General features: G+C 40.5%; 1 protein-coding gene across 1 annotated transcript in view; it reads left to right on the plus strand.

Annotated features, from left to right (window-relative positions):
• The first annotated feature begins 2345 nt into the window (after positions 1-2345).
• MRPS9 (mitochondrial ribosomal protein S9) overlaps positions 2346-13688 on the plus strand; it is a 67370-nt gene continuing 56027 nt past the window's right edge. The window contains exon 1 of the mRNA XM_086701445.1: positions 2346-2503. Coding sequence (XP_086557571.1) covers positions 2387-2503 — 117 coding nt within the window. The 5' untranslated portion in view covers positions 2346-2386. The remainder of the gene's footprint in view (positions 2504-13688) is intronic.

Consider the following 13688-nt stretch of genomic DNA (forward strand, 5'->3'; position numbering starts at 1 on the left):
GGGTTTGGATGAATCTTCAGAGGGGCAGGTCTCATCACTGAATGTAATGGGCAGGCATCAAGTTACACATTCCCACTCAGAAAACATGCCTATACATATATTACATGTCATCTAATGAGGATTATGTCCCTCCCTGGGTGGGGATTTTAACATTATCATGAAGCTCAGGTAACTGTCAGTCACTTTATGATTCCTGATTCATCTCCCCAGGCATCTGTCCTGGGGGGGGGGGTCATATTCAAAGGTTTCTTGTCTTGTTCCAGCAATTTGTTAGTTGCTAAAAGATAAAATCTGTAGTTAGGCAGAAGCTTCTAGGAGTTTCCTGAGTGCAGGGGTCTCGCTGATGACACTTTTACATGTCTCTTGATACACTGTGTAAGAATTTCTGCAGGGTATATGCCTAGGAATGTAACTGATGGAGTGCAGGGTGCACTCCCCTTAGCATCGCTGATTGGTTGGTAGATTTCAGGAGGGTTGTACTAGAACACTCCCACCAGGAGCACCTAACTTATTGCTAGCTCACAGCTCAGCAGCACTTATTATTGGTTCAATATTTTGACTTGCCTGATGTCTACCCTACAAGCTGACTTTAGAACCAAACCCTCACATTAGATGTGACACCACCATATTGGACTTTTTGGGGACTTTATGATCCTCATGCCTAGAATGCCTGATGCCTCTGACATAATAGGTGCTCAGTAAATGAGAGAAAAATCAAATTAATCTTATGCTTTAGCTGTTTGGTAAACCCACACTTTTTCTTTCATTTTAAGTGTTTATCAGCACATTCCTGATTCCAATCATTCTTTCTGACTCCAAACTATGTACCTAATGTCAACCGTTAGTGGTATATTTTTTCCAAACTCAAAGGTTATGCAGGAAATTCAAGGCAGCAGTCCAAGTGTTGCCCCTAGAGGTAGGAAATGTACTACATTCACCTTACTGTAATCTAGTAAAAGACTGTAACATGAATTTAGACCAAAAAAAAAAAAAAAAAAAAAAAGAAGAGAAAACCTCCATAATTCCTAACCTTAATTACATAACCTACTTCGTTCTTATATGTTCCAACATGTCATTTTGTAAAAAAAAAAAAAAAATAGTAAAAATTCTGCATTCACATACTTATTTGATTGTTTTATACTTAATTAAATTTCCACAGTTAAAACCATTTTTTATTACAATGTGTAGGAATTGCTATTTAAAGGCATCTATTTTAATGAGCTATAAAGTTTTGGTTCCCAAACGCTAGTTTGCAGACCTCTGCCAATTTCTGATGGAAGTTATTAGCCTAAAAGGTACTAACAGAAAAACAACAGAGTGAGCTTTTCAATACAATGAAATGCATTTCATTTAAAGGAACACCCCCCCATTTCCCCCCTGAGATTATGTCATTTCTACCTTTTTAGTGACAAAATGTGTTTTAAGAAATTATGGTGTATTTATTTGTTTGACTACTCTGTCTGAACTCAGATTTTGTGTGTGTATGTTTGTGTTTTAATTTTACTAATCCTTGAAGTCTAAATGTTTGGAAGTCCTTTCAGAGCAGTTTAGTGCATTATTTAAAATGCATTTTGTAGAAAGCACCCTGGGAGTTACTCTCAAGAACACACAAGTCTCATAAAGCAAGGTATACTCATTTCTATTCCATGACTGTGGATTTAATTGATTGGTTGCAAGTAAGGCTTAGGACTAACACTATGGGGAGTGGTGTGCAAAGATGGGTAAGACTGTTTCATCCTTACCTGTTAATGGTTTAGTCTGCACGTTATACAATTAGAAGTGTGTGCCCTGGAACGTAGAGTGGTTTGGCAGCTGCTCAGGAGGGTGGAGACCCTGGACCCTGAAAAACGTGGAAAGGTATACAGGAGGGGAAAACCCTACTAGTAAGATAGATAGGAGCCAAGGCCTGAAATCCATTCTTGTGTGAGCAAGGAGAGCAGGATCCGGGTTGGAGCGTGGTGAAACAGACTGCAGAGGGAAATGCGGGCGGGTTGCGCAGGTTCTCCCGTTCCGGAAGAGCCTGCTAGAGGTGCAGCACTGGGCCAGGGAAGGAAGGGTGGGTTAAAGAACCACATGGAAGTCGTACCCAGACTTAGACAACGACAGAATTCAACAGCTGCAGCAGGTGAAAGAGGCCAATACTCTTTCAGCTTGGGGCTACTACGAACTAGGGGATACTACGAGCTGGCTACTCCAGGGGGTGGAGCCGGACACGCCCCTCGGGAGGGGGGGTTCACAGACCCAATCAGCGACGAGCCTCCCCGCCCCACGGGGCACGCCCCCTGCTCCTTCCCTACACCCTCGGGATCCCCCGTCTCCCACAGGCGCCTGCGCAGCCGCCAGGCCCCGCCCCTTCACCCTCCAGCCCGGGTCTCCAGCAGCCAAGATGGCGGCTCCCTGTGTGTTCTGGGGCGCAGCGGTTTCCTACCGGCTCTTTCTCGGAGGTAGGGTTAGCCTTGCCCTCAGACAGGGCGTCTGGAAAGCCGCGGCTGCTGAGTTGCAGGTAGGTACCGGAGAGAAGTGGAGAAGTGGAAACACTGGTCCGTTGTAGCGCGAGGATGTGGAGCCGGCGCCGCTACCTTCCCCTGGCGTCTCGCGTGCCTGCCGACGGGGACCCTAGGGTCTTGGGTATTTAGAAGAGTTGTGCGGTTGAGAGAGGAATGGGTATTGGCTTGCAGCGGCCACTTGGGGTTGTGTCTGGTTTTCGCGGGGTGTGCAGTGAGGGAGGAAGTTACCTGCAGACGGAACTAGAGCGACCCCCTTTCTTGAGTTGGCTGCCAGGCAAAGGGGAGTCTGTGCCTAGGTGTGGAGTGAGGTCCGGTCCCTCCCGCCTTCCCCGCGGTCCAGTGGGAAGGAGGGCCGCGCCAGAGGCGGTGAATGAGAACTGGACTCCTGCAGTGAGTGGTCTGGAAGACTTCACGGAGAAAGTCACACAGTGGATAGGATTGATAGCGACTTTAAAAGTGCCTTGCATCTGTGCAGTTTCTGTTTTCTTAATTTTCCCGACACCTTGTCTCTGGAGAGGGGGAGCCCAGAACTTGAACGTTTCCGCTCATCCTGGGGGCAGTGAAAAGCCAAGATTCTAGCTTCACAGCTGGTTGAGTGATGATGCCATTTACTGACATGGGATCCCAACAGGAGGGACAAGATTTGAGAGGGTAGAAAACGAGTTCAGTTTTGGATAGAATTATATTTATTATACAATTATAATTGGGATGTCCAAGTGGAGATTTCCACTAGGCTCAGAGATTGGCAAGTTTATAGGTCGAGAAGAGTACTGATTTACAATCCTCTGTTACCTTGTAGATGGTAATTGAGGCCTTAAGAGTGAATTCAAACACCTAGTAAAGGTGTACTGAATTGGAATAAGTAGAGGTACAGGGCCCCGAAGGACAACAGTCAAGGAAGAAGAGCCTCCCAGAGACTGAGAATGAGCTGCCAGAGAAGTAGGGGGAAAACCAGACAGTGTGGTGTCATGGAAAACAGGTGAATGAAGTAGGGAAAGTGATAAAGAAGTACCAAGTATTGTGAAGAAGTCAATTATTATGATATAGAAACTATTGAAAGGGGTGCCTGGGTGGCTCGGTTGGTTGAGCCTCGCACTTCAGCTCAAGTCATGATCTTCCAGTTCCTGAGTTCGAGCCCCGCGTTGGGCTTGCTTCTGTCAGCGCAGAGCCTGCCTTGGATCCTCTGTCCTCCTCTCTCTGCCCCTGCCCTGCTTGAGCGCTCCCTCTCTCTCTCTCTCTCTCTCTCAAAAATAAACAAACGTGAAAAAAAAAAAAAACTTGAAAAAAAGAATAGTCTATTTTAACGTAAATCAACCAGTCCACCTATGCATTTGTCCATCATTTGTTTTTTAATACTTTCTCGGTGAAAAATATGTTGGAAGTTTTTATTTTTTTCCTGCATCTTATTTGAATATATTTTTCCTGTGTATGCATAGTCATCTATAAAAGGGACTGTTGCATATATAATGTTTTTTTGCTGACACTTAATATGTGTCTGGGGGAGAATGCTAACTTTCTCTCCCTCAAACTCTGGAATATGCGTATCCTCCTGTGTCTTTCTCTATGTTCTTTTTTTTTTTTTTTTTTTAATTTTTTTTTTTTCAACGTTTATTTATTTTTGGGACAGAGAGAGACAGAGCATGAACGGGGGAGGGGCAGAGAGAGAGAGGGAGACACGGAATCGGAAACAGGCTCCAGGCTCTGAGCCATCAGCCCAGAGCCCGACGCGGGGCTCGAACTCACAGACCGCGAGATCGTGACCTGGCTGAAGTCGGACGCTTAACCGACTGCGCCACCCAGGCGCCCCTCTCTATGTTCTTTTTATTGCGTGCAAACATCCATGCACGTGCATGCTTTCCAAAAAAGTAGATTCCTTTCTCCATTTTGCTTCTCCAACTTACATATATAGTAGAAATTCCTTCAGGTCACCTGTTATGTATCTAACTGCTATATAATATTTTATTATGAATGTGTCAGAGTTAATATTTGATGGCCATTTATTTTGTTCCCATTTTCTTCCCACGAATAAAGAGTTCAGTAAGCATCGTGGCATAATTCTTGGTACTGTTGCTTTTAATTGTGTAGTAGAGAGTTCCAGTTGTGAGATTCTTGTTACAAAGTATGTGTAATACATCTTAAATTTTAATAGGTATTTCCACATAGCTTTCCAGGAAGGCTGTAGCAATCCACACTCTATCTTTCATGTATGAGAGTGCCCCCTTTTCTACTGGCATCAGGTATGTTTTCCATTAAGATGAGTGAAAAATTTAATTTTCATCTCCCTGACCACTCTTCAAGGTTTTTCCCCCCCCATATGGCAAATGTTTACTGAGCACTTTACTTGAGCCAGGCACTGTGAAGTAAACAAATCATTATCGAATAATTACCCAGACAGTATTGACCCATAGCACTCTCCAGGGATGATCCTGAGACTGCCAAATCCCCAAATTCGTGAATAGTATCACAGCTCATGTTTTACCACGTGAAGTAGGACTCAGACATAACTGAAAGACTTAACTGACCCCAGTCAGACCCTTACTGTTACCATATATATATATGGTTGAAGACATTTATGAAGCTTTTTTCTGGCACAGAACTTGTTTGTCTTAATTAAATATTAATGTTTCTTCACTTCTGTCTCCAACATTAATAGTTGTATTTCTCTTAGGGGCCATGTTTCATAAAACAATAAAATAATAATAAATACATCTCATACAGGGTATTTTTGCAGTTTTTTTATATCTAAAAGTGTGACGAGGTGGTGATATAAATAGCTATGACTGTGGGTCACAGTCAGAAAAGTTTGAGGAGCACTGATGCCACAAGGAAAAAGAAACAAGTTTTGTTAAACTAGGATTCCTGTGGGCTCAATTGGGACCCTCACCAGCAGACTTCCTCTTGCATACCACTCTTGTGGTATACGCATTTCGTATTAATTTCTCTACAACTGCAAATTTGGGGTGGAAGAAGGAGTCTTGCGTGTGAATGGCAAAACTTCAGATTATGATCCCCCGAATATCAAGGACTTACATACAGTGTACTGAGATTTGCAGAGGTAAATACAGAAGAGCCCAGATGCGCAGTGCCTAATGCAAATGAGTTGTAACACGTAGAGTGGTGCGGTGGGCAGTTTCTCAAAGGAGATGATAGAGTCTTCAGGAGCAGTGAGGAATTACATGATAAAAGAGAGGTATTCTGTTCTAGGAAGATGAAATAGGTTACAGAAGGGGCCAGATGTGTACAGAGTGTGTGGACTCTTGCCAACAACAAATAATTGGTTCTAGCAGTTACAATTGGTGTAGTTACAAGAATGGTGAGAGACGGGAAAGTTTGGCAGGGCCCAGGTTATGGTCAGTTTTGCTGTACTAAGTACTTGAATTTTTTTTTTTTTTTTTTTTTATCTTTCGCTAATGAGAGTAGCACCGGCATTATTATAAGCAGTTGACAGTCATGGTGTCCTGCAAAGGTTACCCGTGAATTCTTAAACCCTCTATCAGTATAAGACAAGAATACTGATTTAGTTTCCCGAAGTATTATTTATTTGTGACTTTCATAATAAGTAAACCAGTAGGCCAATTTCAATTTTTTATTTTACTTATGATTTATTTTTGAGAGAGAGCAAGAGCAAGCACGAGCTGGCGAGGGGCAGAGGGAGAGAGAGAGCCCAAGCAGGCTCCGTGGCCGGCACGGAACCCCAGCGCAGGGCTCGATCTCGCTACTGTGAGATCACGATCTGAGCCAAAATCAAGAGTCGGATGCTTAAGCGATTGAGCCACCCAGTTTCTATTTTGAAAGCTAGTATTGCCAAATGTCAAGGAGATGCCCTCTTTATTTTCTACTAAACGCTTAGTGCTTACACTTTCTGTTTTTATTGAGCCAATATACTTCCCTTGTGGGATTGGACTATCTGCTGAAGAATGACAGGCACAATCAGTGGCAGTTTGGGAGCTTGGCCCTTGTAGATTTTGGTTTTATTGGAAAAACGTTGTTGTCCTTGTCTTAAGTATCTGTTCTTATCCTGTATTTATCACAGCATCCAGTTGGTTTACGGTAGGGTCTTAATAAACTTTATTGATAAATTGCTTAAAAACTCTTCGACAAACAGATTTAAAAATCGACTTGCATTTATTTGTATCAAATGCTGTATGCAGTTCTGTAAATTAGTTATGTTTTTCCCCAGGTAACTTTGAATTTTTTAAAAATCCCATTTTGTTAGCAATGGAGATAAAAACCCCTTGGTGGGATAAGTTGTTTCTTTTGAGATCTCACCCTGTCCTTTAAAGGATAGATTTAGTGTGTTCCTCATTACTCCATTATGAAAAATATTGACATTAAAAGTAAAATATTGACATTAAAAGTAGCATTTTCCTCATGTAGTAGTTTCTTACTTAAAGAGAGGCTGATAATAGATGCTACCATCATTCCCACCTATTTTGTCCTTACAAAGCAAATAAGTAAGTTTCCTTGTACTGTGCTTCATTGTTGTAATTAGGATGATGAATCCATTATTTATTGCCGTGTAACAAGTTACCCCCAAACTTAGCAGCTTAAAACAACAGACATTTGTTATGTCGTCGTTTTGGGGGTCAGGATTCCACACACAGCTTAACTGGGTTTTGTGCTCACAGTCTCCCATAAAGCAGCAGTCCAGGTGTTGGCTGTGGCTTTAGTCCTCTCCAGGCTGGAGGGTGGAAATCTACCTTCCAGCTCACTCTTTGTAGGTGTTAGCAGGATTTATATCTTGGCAGGCTGTTGGGCCGGCTGTTGGTTGGAGGCCACCCTCAGTTCTTGCCACGTGGGCCTCTGTAGGGCAGCTCACCACATCTGGCTTCCATCAGTTGATCAACAGAGGGGGGGAAAGAGGGAAGACCATCTTTTTGTAACCTAATCTTAGAGGTGACGTTCTATTACTTTAGTAGTGTTCTATCCGTCAGAAGCAAGTTACTCAAGCGCACATTCGAGGGGATTGAACAGGATGAATATCAACCTGTAGAATCACTGGAAGCCATCTTGGAAGCTGCCTACAGCTGTGAAAGACCCACATTTACTTCTTTTTTATTATCTCAATGTCTCGTGTGTTTAGGTCTTTCCCTTACAGTTGGTTTTTTTAAACCTCTTGAGAAAAATAGCATAACCTTTGTATTCCTACTCTGATGCTTCCTGCAGTGCCCACAGACACCTCCTAGATGCTCATGGATCATTTCTTGAATTAAACGTGAGGAGCTCTAGGGGCACCTGGGTGGCTCAGTTGGTTAAGCATCTGACTTCAGCTCAGGTCATGATCTCATGGTTTGTGGGTTCGAGCCCAGCATGGGGCTCTGTGCTGACAGCTCGGAGCCTGGAGCCTGCTTCGGATTCTGTGTCTCCCTCACTCTCTGCCCCTCCCCCCACTCATGTTCTGTCTCTCTCTCTCAAAAGTAAATAAACATTTTTTCAAAATTTAAACATGTGAGGAGTTCTTACATGTAGGGATATGTGCATGTGTACATGTGTGTATGCACATTTGTATATGTGTGAACACCTGCCACATTCTTTTTTGCCAGATAGATAGTAGCTTAAATAAGAAAACTGCATTTTTACCTTGTTTCATGTTTGCTTTTCTCAGTATGGCAACGTTCTCATTTTAACACCACTCAATTCTGCTTGACGGTTATTTCTGTTAAAATTCAGTGTATAGCCTGGCCCATAGTAGTTCCTTAAATTTCTTCAATGAACGTGTAAAATAGTTTACTTTTTAGAATTTTACTATAAAAATTAAAGCACATTCAAGCATTTGCAAAAATAAAATACTGTAAGGAACCCATGTATATGTCAATCAGCTTCAACAATTATTAATGTTTTACCAATCCTGTTTATCTTCCTGTAGGTTTTTGTGTAAATCTCAGGCTTTTTGTTATATATATATATATATATATATATATATATATATACTTGATTTTTTTTTAACAGGTAGATTTTTTTTTTTTAAAGAGCATAGCTTCCTTGGGGCACCTGGGTGGCTCAGTCGATTAAGTGCCCGACTTCAATTCAGGTCATGATCTCGTGGTTCATGGGTTCGAGCCCTGCATCGGGCTCTGTGTTGACAGCTTAGAGCCTGGAGCCTGCTTTGGATTCTGTCTCCCTTGGATTCTCCCTTGCTTTGGATTCTTTCTGCCCCTCCCCTGCTTGCGTTCTCTCTCTGTCTCTCTCAAAAATAAACATTAAAAAAGTTTCTTAAATAAATAAAAGAACATAGCTTCCATACACTATGCACATATCTAACAGAAAGAACAATAATTTTTTAATATCATCTATTACCTATTCCATGTTCAAATTTCCTTGGTTGTTCCAACAATAATCTTTTATAGTTGGTTTAAATCATGATTCCAACAAATTGCATATATTTTATTTGGTGAATATGTTAAGGCTCTAAATCTATAAGTTTGTGGAGTGAATATAAATGGTGAATTTTGCTCAAGTAGTGTAGGACATTTCCTTGTTTGTCTAACCTGGTGTCCATTTCCCCTTCATCAGGGCACTCCTATTTTCTCAGGAGTAATGAGTTCTTCCCCACTAGATACAGCCTGGAAGAACTATCATCTCGGGCATCTGACCCAAGGTAGCCCCATTAGATAGTCCCTCCCTTGAGATCTTGAGCAGAGAGAGAAGGACCATTGGAATAGCATTTTATCTTAATGGCCAAGACTTCATTGAGTGTGCTGTGGATCATTGGAGTTCCTGCTTTTTAGCTGCCTGCTTCAACTATAGTCCTGCTAGTCTATAGCAGGACTATATTTTCTTTTGCTTGCATCCAGAGACCTCTACTTGATGAAAATAAAAACTCATTCAGAAAGGTTACTATCATTTCTCTCTTGGTGTCCTTATATTGTTTCTTTCCACCTTTTCTCTAATCTGACTTCAGTCTTTATCTTTTATTCCTCGAAGTATTTCTTTTTTTGCCTTTTCTGTTCAGATTAGCGGTGCATTCTTCTTTGTTCCATTTTTATCCAATTGAACAAAAAGGAAACTCCTCAGTACTCTCGTAGTATCATTAGAGTAGTGTGTGGCACTGGCATTTGGCCAAATTTGGGACATCACTGCTCTGTCAGGATGTGTCTGCTTCTTTGGCAAACCTGCTTGATTGAAATTATAGTTGTCTGACCCACTGATTATCTTAAAAAAGAAACAAATCTGTCAACTTGTATCTATACCATTCCGTAAAAACAGAGTGTGAGGAAAATTCTCTGCCACAGCTTTTCAGTCGGAAATAGAACCTATAGAATATTTGGTTGGGGATTTGTACTTACCAGTAGCAAAGCACATTCTCTCCAGGAATTTTGACTTCTCATAGCTAAAGATCTAGTCGATTCAGATTCAGCCTCATCTGATTTAGTGGATTGTACTAATGAATAATGGTCTCTTTTGAATGTAAATACTTTTGTGTGAGTCATTGCTAGAATAACTTAGAACATTTATAAATATATTCAGTACTCTGGTACTGATGCTGTAATGGCTTTGTAACTTTAATAAATATGAATTTCCAGAATGTCATATTCTTAGGCAGTACACTTGTCTTTGAAAAGATCCTAAAGAGATTTTTATGAAAAATAACAAAGTAGGGACTTTCTTAAAAAGTTCTTTCTAAATGAACAACAATAAATTTTTTTTGACAGTCTTTTAAGACTCATGTTAAAACTAAGAAAGCTGCCAGCTGTCACAAACTCGAAGAATATAGACAGACACAAGATCAAGTGAAGATCAAGTGAAGATCAAGTGAAAAAATGAGTCTTCCAGCCAATAATCAACTCTTTTGCTTGAGGTGATACTAAAATGCTGTCAGAACAAAATAAGAAAAGGAACCGAATCGGAGAGAGAGATGAAGAAAACAAAGAATATTTACTCAGCAACATAAAAGAATTTTTTTGCTATAACTCCTTCACACTGTCAAGGACACTTTAAAAATGTTGGGTGAGGGAAAGCTGTATGAAACAGGGGATAAGACAAGAATATACAATTAAATAGTTAAGGAAAGATTTTTGAAGATAGATCAGTGATTTAAAAAGTAAAAATTCAGAGTGGCTGCACAGTTGACACTGTAACACACACACACACACGTCTCCAAGGAATAAAGGTTTAAAAATCATACAGAATGCGGAGCAAGAAGTAAGAAAGAAGTGAAGCTGATACGGTTGGAGGACGGAAAAACATAATTTTTATGGTCGAAAAAGAAAAGATAAATAGGTGAGAATTGAATGAGTATTACTTTCTGAAGTTGATAGAAGAAATACATTTAAACATTTTATTCAGAGACATAGGTAATCACTACTGAAATAAAGGCAGGCTCTATAATATCCAAATTGCCATATCAAAAAACAGATATAAAAATCTACAGACCATCTAGTAAAAGAAAGAAAACAGGAATGAAAGCATAACAAACAATAAAGATAAAATCAGATGAGAAATGAGACAGAATATCTATGAAATCCATTTAAATGTATTAAAAACTCAGATTGGGTCAAAAAAAACCTAAAATTATTCAAAATTTAAATGAAAAGTACTGGCAGTGACATTCCTGGGAAATACAAATTGAACTTTGAAAAGGTTGCAATATTATCCAGTAGAATTAAATTAAAAATAAAAGTATTGCCTGGGAATGGAACACTTTATAATGCTGAAGGGTACAGTCTGCCCTAAGATGGAACTCTCCTGAGCTAAGTAGTGCATTGAATATTCCACTGAAACATACAAAGGAAATCTATAGGAAACAAAAAGGTAATTGACAAAGAAAATATTGTAGCTGTTGTATAGATGTAGATTCATAACTGTTTCTTTGGTCGTATATTCCTGGCACACATCCAGTATAAAGGGGTACTTAAATTTCTTTTTCTAATTTTCTTCCTTTAATTGTCCTTCCTCCTTTATAACTGCTGTATTGTTGCTCTTTGAATATGAGGTATTCAGTCCGTCAAACCTGTCACTCCTTACTCTGCAGACCCATCTCGCGTCCCATTTTATAAAAATAATGGCCGTAAGGCATAAGTAATCCTACCTTTCTGCCTGCCTTCTCTCACATACTGTGTTGTTTCTTTGCATAGTAGAATAGATGTTTCTTATTCTAACACTAATGCCTGCATTTCCCCTACATTGATGGTGTCACATCATGTCCCATGCTGATTATTAACAGACGGCATCTCTAGCTCAGATCTTTCCTGTGCACACACCCACAGAGCCATCTGCCTCTCGGACACCTATCTCTCTGGAGATGCCCATCAAGCATCTCAAACCTGTCATGCCCCAAATTGAACTCATCACTTTCCTCCCTAATCTTACTCTTCCTGTAGAACTCATTACTTCAGTGAATGAGTCTCCTAGTGAATCCGGGAGACTTCCATTTCTCATACGGGCTGTGGTTGGTGATTGGTGGGAAGTGTAGTGGGTTCACCTGTATTACACATGGGTTGTTTTAGCTACGGACGGAAACATTTTGTCATATGACTTCCAAAACCCGCAGCATAATCATCCTTTTGGCAGTGGAATATTTGGGAGAATCTCCTCTCCTGAGTGACTGCTACCTTCTCCTCCAACTCCATGCCTTTGCCATGATTCTTGGGATAGACAGGCATTTCCTCTTCACTTTGAATATAGGAAGCAACATCTTCCAGTGTTCAAAGAAGACATGGAATCAGAAAAAAAAAAAAAAAAAAACAGAAGCAAAACCCTGGAAAAAGTAAAAATAATAAGATGGTAAACTCCTGAGACAGGGATTTGGTCCTGGTGGCACTTGGCTATGGGGAGAGGTGGCAGGGTGTACAAAGGGGCAGGCTAACTGTACTTAAGAAGTTTGGGTCGTGTCTTTATTTGTTGGTAGTGATACTTTCTTTATAAAGCATCTCAGGATTCCTGACTAATAATATAAAGAGAGAAACTCCTTTGTGCTCCCCTAAGGAAAAATAAACTCTAAAATTTCATGGAATTTTAAATTGCCCTATCTTACTCATTAAAGAGTGACAAGAAACCATTTTATCACTATTTTGATTTGTTAGTTTAAGAACATAATTTTTACTCATGATATAGGGTACGGTGATATTTGTCCTGTAGTTTTTCTTCTACTTTTTATTATAACTGTAGTGACAAGTGATTATAGTTATTTGAATCTCTGCTTCTCAGAGGGCTGGGGAATGGATGAGAGAGGGATGGTGGTGGTGTGGTGGTATTGTGCAAGAGAGATTTTTATGTTGATGAAAAGGGAAGTGAATGAGTTACTAAGAATTGTAGTTCTTAAGATCTGAATTGCTTGAGAGTGTTTGAAAACTGTTGAGGCTGGGATGAAGGTTGAAAACCACAGGTTAAGGTTTTGAGAAGAGCCAGGACCAGAAGTATCTGTGCTAGTTACATCCAGCTGCTGAATGTATTTGAGCGGTCATTTGAAAACAGTTTTCTGGTTCTTTAGCACCCATATTGGAAGTGAACTATTAATGCCTTGGGGGAGGCGGGGGGGATTCCTAGTGCCACAGCATGAAATGATTCACAGCAGCAAGTGTGATACCATTACCGATACTTTAAAAGGAGGGGAAAGCCCTTATTTCTACAGTTAGCATGTGGAACCAAATTAATGATAAATCTTGGTGTTTAGTGAAGCAGTCTCTTCACTGAATCAGCCTAAAATAAGGACCGCAGAAGAGTCTCCAGCTAAGCTAAACTGTTTTAAGGCATTGAAAGATGGGCTATATTTGTACCCTTGAACCAGGTGACTAGTCTAAGTGTGCTAATTCCCAAGTGCATGTCCCTTCCCTCCCATGTCTTCTGTTTGCTAGTTTCTGCCTGCATGTGCATTTGCCTTTTTTTTTTTTTTTTTTTTTTTTTTTTTTTTTTTTTTAAGTAGGCTTCACACCCAGCACAGAAGCCCAATGCAGGGATTGCACTCAGGACCCTGAGATCGTGACCTGAGCTGAGGTCAGGAGTCAGACACTTAACTGACTGAGCCACTCAGGTGCCTCTCCATTTGCCTCTTTTTAAGGGAGTGGCATTTTCCTCTTCATTCCCTGTGTGTCAGATACCACAACTAGTTGTCTTTGACCAATCAGTATCAAATGTGGATGTTTGTCATAGATAAGGAGGTGGCATATCACTTGTAGGTATTTTGGGTTTTAATGTGTTGAAATGCTAGTAGTTTAAACTGCTATGTAAGCAGAAGCTTTTAAA

Source organism: Puma concolor, chromosome A3, assembly GCF_028749965.1.
Source record: "Puma concolor isolate L17-30 chromosome A3, mPumCon1.1.hap2, whole genome shotgun sequence".
Taxonomy (NCBI): domain Eukaryota; kingdom Metazoa; phylum Chordata; class Mammalia; order Carnivora; family Felidae; genus Puma; species Puma concolor.